Source organism: Parasteatoda tepidariorum, chromosome 6 (assembly GCF_982258835.1).
Source record: "Parasteatoda tepidariorum strain Cologne lab strain chromosome 6, Ptep-v5.0, whole genome shotgun sequence".
In the NCBI taxonomy this organism is placed as follows: Eukaryota; Metazoa; Arthropoda; class Arachnida; order Araneae; family Theridiidae; genus Parasteatoda; species Parasteatoda tepidariorum.
Window position 1 is genome coordinate 35,279,057 of NC_141760.1, and position 13,851 is coordinate 35,292,907.

The 13,851-nt window shown below is 27.3% G+C and overlaps 1 protein-coding gene across 2 annotated transcripts in view; it reads left to right on the top strand.

Annotated features, from left to right (window-relative positions):
* LOC107437595 (uncharacterized) overlaps nucleotides 1-13,851 on the top strand; it is a 152,625-nt gene that overhangs the window by 125,949 nt on the left and 12,825 nt on the right. The window contains exons 7-8 of one of the 2 annotated variants that reach the window (XM_016049653.4): nucleotides 6,805-6,957; nucleotides 10,778-10,969. In XM_016049653.4, the coding sequence (XP_015905139.1) occupies nucleotides 6,805-6,957; nucleotides 10,778-10,969 (345 nt within the window). The remainder of the gene's footprint in view (nucleotides 1-6,804; nucleotides 6,958-10,777; nucleotides 10,970-13,851) is intronic. The other variant, XM_071178837.2, reaches the window with a different exon arrangement.

A 13,851-nucleotide genomic window follows, 5' to 3' on the forward strand; every position in this document is an offset into this window, starting at 1 on the left:
TGAATGGCAAATCATTTCTTGACACAGTTTTTGATTGATTTAAATTAAAACCAATAAATGATTTTGTAAGTGTTTATTTATTTTTTAAAAAATCTAAAACAGTATTTTGCGTATGAAAGCAGTTTAAATTCACTTTAGAACACTTCATTTTTTATTTCACATTTGGAAAATGCGTTGATTTGGCGTGTATTTTCTGGCAGTGCAGAGAGATTTGACGCGGCAGAGATTCCCAATTTTTTAAGACAACGGAAACCTAAATAATCGAGTTACTTTGTCGGAACCTTTAGTTAATAAATCAAATTTATTAGCAGCTATGAGCATACTAATCAAAGAAGCTACTTATTATTTTGACAAGATTCAATATGATGAATAAATAGTTTTCAATAATTGTTTTATCAATAAAACTCTTAAAATAATATGTTTGATGTCAAACAGTTGAATTCGCTGGCTGGAGTGAAGAGTGGTATCTAGTCTAGTTCTGAATTTGTTTTTGATGTGTGCATTTAATGAAAATGAAAGAAAGAGTAATATACTAAAGTAAAAATTAACGGAATTACAGTTTTTGATAAGAACTCTTATAATTATTGAGAATGGTTATCAGTGAAGCATAATTCACTATTTTTGAATTTGGTCATTTTATTTTGGATTGAAAAGTTTGAGAAATACTAATGCAAGTTTTTATAAATTTTGCTATATCTGTATTTTTTTTTACTGGCATTTTACATAATTTTATGAAAAATGACCAAAATATCAAATAAATTACGGTTTATTGTTTAGGTATGAATGTAATTACAGGTTTCCAAAATCATTATTTCTGATTTAAAAAATTAAACTCTTGGAACTCCTGTGAGGAACTTTCACAGGAACTCTAGGGTTCCGCAGAATACCATTTGGGAACCGTTGTTCGAAGAACTTACGTTTAGCTTTTGATGCTAATGTAAATTGGAAATATCTGCCCCGTCTATTACCAAGATTAAAACAAAGTGTAATGTTTAGGTGTTGAAAATAAAAATCTTACTATCTTGGCTAATAATGTATACTTTATTACTATTTTTTCATCAGCAGTTTATCAATTTCTTGAAACCTAGTCATTTTTTACTTAGAATTTCAATCATATTCATGGAGCAAGAATTAGATTGAAATATTCAGATCAGTGATTTGAATTATTTAGTCGATTATTGAATCGAATCATCTAAGTTAATTTATTCGAATGATTTTATACCCCTAAGATAATTGATTCCTACGATTCGAATCACTTAAGTGAACTGATTGGTTCAATTCGAATAAACGAACTAATTCAATAAAGGAACTAATTCGCTCGATTAGAATCACTTAAGGTAACTTATTCATTTGATTCAAATCACCCGAATTAACTGTTTCATTTGATTCGAATCACTTAAGTAAGTTTATTCGTTTGATTCGACTTATACGAATGAACTGATTCCTGTTATTCGAATTACTTCGATGATTTATTTCCGACACCCATTTAAACCGTTTTATTAAGTAAGTTACAGTTACGTTATTTAACATTCTATGCAACTTTTCTTTTTCAAAATCCAATGTTTTTTCTTCTTTTTTTCATTAGTAAGAAGTAAGCGAATTATTGAATTGTGTGTAAATTTCGAAAACCACTTTATTTCAAATCAAAACTCTTGAAATGATGCCTCTTATCTGGCACGCTTTTCCAGAATCGGCCTTTGGGATGTCCCAAACATCGACAGGAGGCGACCTAACCAACCATCAAATTCGAACAAGAAGCTTGTTCCATGGATCAGTCGTTCCGACGGCTCAATCTTGGTGGAACATCTTTAGCGCCGAGGCCCCCCATCAGGGAGATAGGGAGCGTGATGACAGATGTTGCAAGTCCGAATGCAACGCGGCATTGCCCCGATAAAGATAGCAAATCTTACAGATCACTTCACTTCTGTAGCCAGTTTTATATAAATCGAATGTTTTCGTCACCTACCAGTCCCCCTTTCTATTCCATCCTGTTCCAAAATGTGGGCTTTTGTTCGGGTTTAATGGAATCTATGGATTACGGTTCCTAACCCGTAATCCAAAATCATTTGATTTTACTTTTTTTTTTTTTTTTTTGCATATTCTCGTGCATTGTTCATGGGATGCTAAGTGAGTTAAGTTATTTTTAGCATATTTTAGCTTAACAAATTTAATTAAATAATTAATCTTCTTGCTATATTAAATAAAATTAAATTTCTTGCAAAACTTAAAGATTATCCTAAAAAAATAATGAAATTAAATCATTATATCAGAATTAATTTATTGCAACAATGTGTTTTAAATTTAGAAGTGCAAAAAGTTGTTCTTATCCTACATATTTCGCGCTTGTTTATTTTAATTTGTTTTATACCGGAGTTTGAACAGCCGATCCAGTTCTGAGTTTACAACTACCAATGTTCGATTCCGCAATCTTGCAATTTTGAACCCAATCCAGAAGACAAGAAAAATCCTGCTCAAGCCTTGGGATAAATTACCATTCGTAGACCCGCATTTGCGTTACATGGGGAGGAAAACCTCCCTTGGTTAGCTCGACGGCAAGGGGATCCGTCTACCACTAATGATATTTTACGTCAGCACTATGATCGGTGCGAGCCGGTGCGGAATTCAGGTCTACCATCCATCACTGGGATTCGAACCCGTTTCACCAAATTGGGAGGCAAGTGCTCTATCCCCTAAACCACCACGCCTCCACATTTTTTAAATGTAATAATTTGACTGATGTAATTTTTTGTGCACGCATTTGTAACTATTTTTCCATCTTCTGCTTGAAATTGGGATCTCTCAAGCCAATTACATTACCTTTACCAATTCTTATATTCCTGCAGTGAGACTTAGAAATATGTTGTTACTTTTTGTGTAATGTAAGTAATCCTTATGAGTGTAGTTGCTGAATACGGTATAATAATAATAAATAGAAATATTTATTTTCAAAATAACATTTTTTCATTAGTTTAATTCCTTAAACCCTAATTTAAATAACTTCTGTGATAAAAATAGTCGATTTTAGAATCAAATAATCAGATATATGAATAATAATAAAATACATAAATAATAATAAAATAAAATAATATCAGAAGTAATCAGAGTTGTGTTACATTATGATCAACAGACACTTTTCATGACAAAATGAAAATTAAACTACATTTCACCTAACTCAAATTTTAAAAAGAGAACATTTAAATTCTCAAGATAAAAATGCAAAAATTTCATGGAAAAATTATATCCCAAAATTTGGTTACGTGAAATGTTCACGTGAAAAATTATCTACTAAACTTTAGCAACTTCATTTTCATGTTATTTCTTAAAATTTGCATTTTTAAGATTTTCATGTAAAAAAATATCTCACAATTGTCCATTTAAATTTTTTCGACAGTACTCCTATGCGTTTTGCTCTTTAGAAACCTGTTTAAAAAAGAGTGTTATAACATTTTATTAAGATATTAATTTAAATTATGTTTAAAGATATTAATTGCAAGTTCTTTTTTTTTTAAGTAACATTTCTCAGGTATATTCTAATTATGGAAACTGTATAAAAACGACAAAATTTAAAGTTTTTTAGAAACAAAACATTTTTTTTTTAAAAAATGTCTATCACACCCAGTGTAACAGGCTTTAGCCAAGCGTAAAATTTCCGTATAAATGCTACATTTCCAGGGATCGTGTTCCCATTTCATCGTTTAAAATAGCTTGTCTTCGAAATTTACGATAAAGAAAATTATATACATATATGTCAAGTTTTTATTTTTATTTTTTTTATATTTTTCTTCGTAGAAGTACGATAATCCAACTTCAGATTGAAGACCGGAAAACATTGCTTTTTTCAATTCATACGCTTCGTTGATTTACATACGCTGCAGATAACAATGACTTATTTGAGGTAAAACGTCAAATTATAAAGAAGAGTAATTCATCATCAATTTTTATGGAGCGACAATTTCTTAAGCATGGTTTTTAACAAGTGAATGAATTAAATTTATTCCTTTTGTTAAACTACATATAGACAATGAATTAATTGAGCTCTTTTTGATAAATTATACGAATTAATGAAGCATTATCAATTGTTACGTCTGTTTGTTTCCGGTATGATTTATTAAGAATTTATTGAATTAAGCTAATTATTTTTGTTTTATCATTTAAAGTGATTTAAACTTACTCGTTTTGTTAAATTACATAATAATCATTATAATCATATCACGGGTATTATTTTGATTCTTGAATCAAGTTTTTTAAATTGCATCAAAATAAATGTTTCTAGTGCATCAAAATAAAATTATTTCATTTTGCCTTATTAAAATGATGTCAAATCGACGAATTATTATAAAAGTTTATATAAGCAGAAATTTTGCTCTCAATTATTTTAATTGCAAATTAACTTCCAAAAGTAAGAGTAAGCTAAACTTTAAAGTGTAAGTTAAAGTTTTAACCATTATTTTAATCTATTATTGTTTCAAATATAATAAATTAAAATTTAATGTAAATGGATTAAAATTTATATCAAGAATTTTAAACTATTTTTATTAATTATACTTTATACTATAAATTAATAAAAAAGATAAAAAATTTATATCAGTAATTAAAATCTATTTACGTTTATTATACTTTATATTATAAACTAATACGATTTGATGAAAATTTATATCAGAAATTTTAATCTATTTGCATTAATTATTCTTTATAAAATTAACATAATAGATAAATATGAAAATTATATCTGAAAATATCTATTATATAAAAACTTCAGCTAAAATGGGATTTAAAATAAATGATTATAAATTTAACCTTTTTATTTTTTCCATGACTAAATAAATAATTATTATTCATATTTCTAACCTATTAAGTAAAGCATTTGCTGATATTATATAATTATTTTTAAATTTTATTGCAACTAAATAAATAAATCAAAGAAATAAATTAAAATAAAATAAATGGAACAAATGCCTAAATCTTACTATTACAAATGTATAATTTTCGTGAAGTAATTTGAATGTCGCTTGAATTTTAATTGAGAGTCAAAATCTCCGTTTTCATTATTTTTAGAGCTTCTTGCTTCCTTTACAGTAATATTATCCGATCAATAAAGTGTTTTACGGGGGAATTTCAGGGCAGAAAGGAAAAGCCTAATTACTTCCACAAAAAAAAACTTGATGTGTGATTTGTCATCAAGCAAATTTAAGTTAACTCCGTCCGAAAAAGAATGAATTAAAGGAAGAAAAAAAAATCGTTTGAAATCCAACAACATCAAAACAACTATCCTCCGGTAAACGAAGTTTTCTACCCATTTTTATTTGTTTTCTGAAAATTATTGTTTCTTTTTCATTGACTACAATAACTCAAAATCTCTGATGCGTGAATAGAGAATTTTTCCTGTTTTACTGTATTTTGGGATCCCTAAGAAAGTTTTGAAATGGCATCTTAAAAGAAAGGGGACATACAAAAATTTTAAGATTATTTTTCGCGCATTTCAACTTTTGCACGGAGCAACAGAAATTTTATATTAACTAATTTCTGAACTATAAGTATAAAAACAGTTCATATAAAATTCAAATGATAAATAACTGCGAGCTCCTTAATTAAGATGGCAATATTGATTTTTTTTCTGAATGTTTTATACATAAGGCTCAAACTTATTAATATGTACTTAATAATTGGCTTAGTAAAAATATTGAAGTCATGCGTAGTACGTATTTATCATAAATATCAATCATCACATTCTATCTTATTTCGTTCTATTATTATTCGCTATTATTATGTTCGATTTTCAGTAAATACAACACAAAAGTCATCAAAAACAATTTTCGGACTTTTTCTAGGGGGGTGGAGGCGCAAAAGGGAAATAAACTTACACGTTGCTATCTAGACAAATGAGGTATTCTATATGAGGTAATTGATAGTATAGAAATTATAAGGGTTTTATATAAACGAAGTATTATGCAATTTTTTACTTTGTATTTACTACATACCTATTATGAAAAATTGAAGAGATAAACTGGAATTTGCATCTCTTATACAACCTACCAATGAAATCTATATATTCATTTAACGCTTGTGTTCTGTTCACAAAAAAACCTTCAACAATTGTGTTTTGTTACCAATAAAACTTTTGGTATTTTAACGCATAAAAATGCATTGTATTATACATTGTATTGCAATACAAATTAAATGAAACAAGATCAAATGTAAAAGCATTCAAATTATGGAGCAATCAGAAAATCTTTTTAAAAAAACTCAAGAAATCTATTAATTATTCATTAAATATGTCGAAAATCTATAATTCGAAAAAAAGTATTCTTAACTTAAAATCAATCAATGAGTAATAAAACCTATCAAGTAGTTTTAAAAGGAAGAGCATAAGCGAAAAATGCATCTAATTTAAAATTTTATACATCTAAGCATAAAAGTACATTTGAACGTTATTATTTTTCTCAGTTGCCAAACAATATTGGTAACGTAGATCAAAATTGGCAGATAATGGATTATTCAAATAAATAAATAAATAAATAAATAAAAATGCCCATGAAGAGATTTTAAAAATTATGAAATTTTACTAATAAATATATTTTTTACTAATATTTTGACATATTCATAAAATTTAATTAAAACTTATGAAGAAATTACTCAGTTGGAAAATACTATAAAAGAACCTACTTGTTATAAGACATAAGAAATTTTTTAGAGAAGTCCATAAGTTAGAAATTTTTAATTAAAACTTTATTATTTTTTAAACAAAAGTGTATATTTAGTCCATATGAAATACTCGAACCTTATTATTTTCATCGTTTTATATAGATCAATGTAATAGGCCGCCTTCATTAGTTGGCCCTTTCGTCTCCTCCTCAACAAGTTCAGGACTAGGCGGCCTTAGTTTACAAGACAAATCTTTACTGGGCGTAACGGGGTCTTTATTGGACCCTTCAACCCTTTCACATCATTACCAACAAGGTACATTTTCAAATATTTTTTTTTTAAATTTTGGATCGGGATATTATTTTTTTTTCTGGTATGGGTTCAGTATTGGTGCTGGTTCTAGACTTTTTTCGGTGGTGGTGTATAATAAAAATATTACTAAGGTGATGGTTTTGGTTATTTATTATTTACTATAAATGGTTACAATAATCAAAAGGTATTTACGCTTTTCAATTTATTTTTCGTATTTAATACTAAAAATTTTAAGGATTTTATCAAAACTCAATTTAGTTTATATATTATAAAAAATGTATTTAAGTGTATTTTTACTGTTTCATTATAATCATGTAAATAACATATGAAAAAAAGGAGAGAAGAATGGTTTATGTCCACTTTTTGGAAAAATGACGATTAGGTCACCATCTGTTTGTTACATTTAGAGGATTACTAAGTTTTAACAAATTAATAACGTGGAAAATCGGTTCTCCCCAAGAGTTATTACACTTTGAGGATGGACTATACTGATTCCTGTCCTCGCGTTAACAAGCCGAACAAAGAAAAGGATAGTGAAGAAGACGACGTTAGCTCTACTGAGAATTTATTGATTTGAGAGAAATTTTGAGGAAAAATGGTCCATCCCCATTTCCAAATTTTATTTTTTCTCAGCAATCAAAAATTATATATTTTTTTATTTAAATTTTTTGGAGATGTAAATTAATATTTATGATATTTTATTCATGATTATATCATATGCTCTCAGCCGAAAACTAGATCCTGAGCAAACTCAAACTTTTAAAGTCGTTTTTTTCTTTCATAGACATAGACCATTTTTTTCCCTTGGTCTTCATAAGAAAATATAAAAAATTAATTTTGCCGTCCACAGGTTTGCCATCAAGAAGTTAATAAAACACTTCATTGAAGTTTTATTTTGAATTCTGCGTTAACTTCTTCAAAATATAGCATTAGCTCTATTCAAATATTTTATAATAACGAAATTGCTGCATGAGCTTATATGTAGAAAAATATACTATAAATATACTGCAAAAAAAATATAATAAAATATACTATAATAAAATATACTATAATAAAATATACTACAATAAAATATACTGAAATAAAATATACTATAATAAAATATACTACAATAAAATATACTATAATAAAATATACTATAAAATAAACTTTAATATTTTGTACATACAACAGAGAACTTTTCCTATTTTTGCACTAACATTGTATTAACATTAATATAACATTGACTTTCGTTAAAAATCTTCTATCCTAATAATAATTAAGAGCATGGTTATTGCATGAATTAATTGCATGTCTTAAATAATATGTTGTTATAAGCATTCATTGTCATGTTGTACTTGTGCTTGCTTTATCAAGTAATTTACTACTAATTTGTTTTGTTATTGTGCTTTTTTATGTGCTATATTTAAAGTACATCATTTTTAATCTCAACACGAGTAGATAATGAACAAATAATTTTACACCAGAAAAATTGATCATTATTTATGTTATACATTGTTTCATCCTTTCACTATTGAGTGAATTTTTTTCAAAATTTCTTAAAAGTAAATTGCTAAAAAAATCTTTCTGAAAACAAAATTTAAAAAAAATAATGCATCAATATTATTGAAAACAATAAAATTTATAGTATTTATTATAAAATCTATGTTACTATAAAATCTATCCTCAGTTCTTACTGGAATAAAAGAAAAATAATCGAACTATTTTTTATTTTGATTATTTTTATTAGAAATAATAAAATTATTAAGATTTTTTAGAAACGAATAGCGCAGTTTTAAAGTCCAAAGTACGCCACAATTAATTAACACTCCAAAGTTTTTTTTATATTCAATCATCTATCATTATTATTATTTTCCATAGCTTTTTGATGCAGAGAAGCAGTTACATTCAACCAGACCAAAAGTTCGGTGCAGTTGTCCCAATCTAAACAATTCAGGATAAAATTGCGGTAAAAAGTACAGTACTTTTTACCTTGATATCCATTTTTACCGGTACATAATACGGAACAAAATATTTGATATTCCGTAATTTTTACAATAATTTCCATGAAATCACTAAATCACTCGAATTAAATATATATTATTGCAAAAGTTATGTTACAATATTTTACGCCAAAATGAATTTTGAGGATGATGCGCACAAATTGCCGGTACTTCATATCCTAATTCAATCAGGAAATTTTTATAATGTTATTGTGGCGTTAGGGTTTCAAAGACGTGACGCAAGCTCGTTTCCGAAAAATTTTGAGGGGGAATAAAATTTTATTTAATTTTTGTTGCTTCGGCAAGAACCGACAATTTTTAAGATAGATTTTATCGATACAAATGCTCTTTTTTTTTAAATTTGAAAATTGAGCTAGCAAAACCTTTTAGATTCAATTTTTTTTTAATATTTCAAAGTTTTTTTCCTATAATTTATTAAATTTTTTTCTTTTTATTTTCTTTATAGTTAAAAAGATGAGAATCTATATACAGTAAAAATAAATAAAAACGTCAATGAGATTTTTTTTTTTTAATGAATTGCTCAAGAATAATCATTTGGTTTTAAATTAGAATTTTCATCATGTGATTAAAAGAAAGAAGAAAAAAAAACCGAAAAAATTATCCCCCCAAAAAATTTTTATTGATATGAATTTTCCAATTATCTTTAGATTAGCACAACCTATAATAAATTTAAATATTTGCCTTTGCGTAACAAATTTTATTGCTGTGATTGGTTTCAAAATAACAGTCTAATTTTTTTAATATAAGATTTTTAAAATAAATGTTTTAAAATAATATATACTTATTTCTGAGTATTTCAGATCAAACACACCCAGTTTATTTAGTTTAGGTTTCACTCTCCCAAAATTTGTAAAAGTATTCTAATTTTTATTATTTGTTCATTAAATATTTTTTAATATTTAAAATATTTCTGATTTTTTCCTATTCAAATTATTATGTTTTTCGGCAAATTAAACTACGAAGTTCCAATCAGTGTTGAATATTTACAACGTTTTAAAAATAAAGCTTCTTATTTGCTTTTTTTTTTTTTTTTTTGTCTAAATTCATTCTTTGTTATCAAAATGATGTACTTTGATTCATTTAATTGCATTAGCATGAACTGTGTTTGTAAATAATAAGTTGGATTAGAACGCATTTTATGAAGATAAAAAATTTTAATAGTGTGAATTATAATTTTAATAAATATTGCTATTAGAGCTATTGAAAATTGCCTTCCTTAATCATTCGACTGCATTTTAAATTTAAAGTTACTTCAATTTAATTAGATTTATGCTGTATTATTTGTTAATTATATCATAGCAATCACCAGATTTTCAGATATCACAAACTTTTATTGCTTAAATGATAAATACTATATATATACATATATATTACAATTATTAATAAAATTGAAAAATAAAATTTCTGATAATATTGAAATAAAAATGTATTCAACGTTTTTGAAAGCAGATTTTTGAATTTATGAAATTCATTTTCGATTGTTACACACAATAGGTCAGCTAGGAATTTTGAGCTAAAACCAACTCTTTATTTTCATAACACGAAAGGGAAAACAGTGAAACCTTTTCCTGATCAGCCATACGATGAAGAATATCTCGATTTAGAAACTAATTTTTGAATGAAAGTTTTATTCTTTTATTCAATGGAGAAAAAAATGAATGAGAAACGTAAACAAACCGAAAAAAAGGGGGTGTTCTAATCCAACTAGCTTTGATACCAATCCTTAATAATAGCTTATACCCTACCATTTATATGTTAATGAAATGCATGTTGCATGTGTTTGTGATGTCGCTTTTTCCCTTCTGCATGTTCCTTAGCAGTAGTGGGAGGTGAGGTGTGCAGCCGTTCCTCCACCCCAAGGAACGTCGAACACCAGCACGTGGTCTCCTCCTCTGAAGCTCCCTCCTCAACCCCCATGTCATCTTCCTGCCTCACACTCCTGCAACCTCTGCATGCCTCCGCCTCCTCTTTGGACCCTTATGCCTCAACTTTTTCCCCAACGCAATTCCAAGGTAAGCTTTGAAAGAACTCTTATAACCTTCTGCAAAAAAAGGAAAGAATTAAGATATTCTCTATCGATTAATTGTGCAAAACTTTTTATCGATTAAAATAAGGGTCGTAATTTAATAGTTTTATGGTCTCGATTCAAAATGTTTTACTTAAAGAAAATTTTTAACTTTTTTTTCTTTAAATAAAAATACTTTTGAGCAAGTAGCAAATTATTTTTCAGCAAACGATATTTTAAAAAATATCTTCTGATGTATTTATTTATGAATTGCTTCACTTTGTAAGCATTAAACACTTCGTTCAAATTCTATTTAAATGAAATTTTTATAAATTAAAATTAGTTTAAAAATATGTTTATGTTGCAAAGGTATAAAACATTTCCCTCCATTCAAGGAAATACGGATTAATCAATTTTCTTTTTTTTCTTTTTTAAATTCTGCAAATGACGAACGATTTACTGTGAATAGTATTTTGTGGAAAAAATATCATTTACAGAAAATTATTTAGTGTTTACTTATGTATTGAAGTAAATGAAAGTAATATTTTTTTGAATAAACCTGTTTTTAACAAAAAATCAAAGTCAATCTTCATTTCTGTTTTTTTCTTGCTGCTAGGTAGTGAAAAATTTCAAATAGTCTTTAGAACCTATGCTTCATTGAATTTTTATTCAAATTTTTCAATCAAATATGTAATTAGAAAAGGTATATTACTTTTATATGTATTTTTAAAAACACTTAAACCACTTTTCCTTTAATAAACATTTTTATCAGCCCCTAAATTGGAGACTAAGCAGCAATATGACATTACTGTAAAAATATTAAATAATGTAATTAATCATAGATTTGAAATTTTAGTAATTACTTTTAGTTGAAAAGCTTGATTAGAATATTTTTTTCCACACTTTGCAAAATATATATATAGTTATTTTGTAAAAAAAAGATGGAAAAAAATTTGTTTTTCTTAATTTGTCGCACATTGGCACAGTTTCATAAAACTAATGAACGTTATGTTATACGCAAACAGATAAACATTTAATTTACAATCCTTTTTACAGTCTAGAAGGGCAGAAGAAAATAAATAATGACATTTTTTTAAGCAAACTAATCAATCTTTTGTATGAATTTTTTTTTTTAAATGGCTTTCAAGTAGAATTAAACACGAAACCTGTTTTCTTCTGATAAGTGTTAAAGATAAAGCCACGTCCTACATTAAACCATTCATAATAAGATTCTGCCGAGAAAGTATTTAAATCTGAGAGAGGTGCAAAAGCAGATCTTCTTCGCTTTGATTTCCAGGTCATGCCATCATCCTAACTTCATCCTATCTTCATCCGCAGGCGGATGTGTTTCAAGAAAATTGATGAATGCTGACGGATCACCGGAGGAATCTCGCCAAACTCGATACGGAATTCTAAACCATTTCATGCCAAGAAATTTAAGACGCTCGCCGAACATTTTCATTTCTTCTCTTTAGTTGCACGATGGAACGCCTCATTAACCTCGCAATTACGAAAAGGCCCGATAAACAGTTCAGGAAAATTTTACTACCAACACTTATATATATATACGCACACCTCCACAAAACTTTTATCAGTGTCGGAAGAAAAATTTACGTCATGTATTTAAAAAGGGTAAGGATTGGCGAAGATTCTTGGAAGAGTTTCATCTTTCGAATGGATCATCTTTCCGAGGATTGCCTTTCTTAAATGCTGCTTCAGAATCACTTGGTATTAATTTGGCGAGAGTTTATTTAGTTGAAAGATCTAATGGACCTTTGGCTTACGAAGCATGAAGCGATTTTTGAAACTTGGCGGAACTGGAATAGCGTACAAAAGAGTTAATTTTTATCGGCCTTGCAACTTTGAGTCTTAAAATGCTTAACCACGGTAATTTGACTTTATAACTGAAACTTTTAATGCTTACGTACAGTTAAAAATAATGGATTCAGCGTCTTATGATGACTTCAACGCCTTTTACCGTTAGCTGAAAGAAATTGCTTCTTTAATAGAGTCCTGTTTCTGAAAGATTGAAATGATTCTTTTTTGTTTTGGATCATAGACTAAATACCTGCAATAAAAATGCTTTATAGTTATTGCTTCATATTAAAAATCTTAATACAAAGGCATATATATTTTTTTTTACTAAATATAATGAGATTTTTTTTATTTTTACCATTTGTTTGAAAAACTTTTTCTTAGTTAAGCATAGAATGATTGGCTAAAAGTGAAAAAGCTTTTTATCTTTTCATATCAGTGTTTTTTGTTGGCGTTTTTCAAGTATTTGACAATATTTGAAGACAATCATAATTATTTATTTCGAAGTAATTTAAAGTAATGTTAGTAAGACGCATGTTACATAATAAGTATTTTGCTGTAGATTGTTTTTAAAAAATAGGCTCATATACTATAGCAAAGGCCTATTTAAAATAAGCTACAAAAAAAATTAAAACTTTTAATGTGTTAATTTCTTTATAAAGAAAGAAAATAACTACAACTTCGAATACGTTTTAATTACTTATCAACTTCAAATTTTTGCTTTTTAAAGATACTACTAGCACTCTTTTACGTGTTCATTAAAAATGCTGAAGTATTTATCCAGTCTATAGACTAGTATCAAAAAAATATTTCTAATTCTTTTCTAGAAAACATAAAAACACTATGGCTTAGTAAATATAGCAATGCCAGGAAAATAAGATTTATATTGCAGGGAGGCAAATATTCAAAAACATTTGCACTAAAAGTTTAGGAAGTTAAAATATTTTTGCTGCAACAAAAAGAGCGGCTACAAAATGTTCTTAAATTGTGCAAATGTAAAGTAAAGCAGGAAAATCAAAATAAAAACATCATCATCAACCTGGAGATGCAGCCCTTGCTGTGCTATAACCTCCT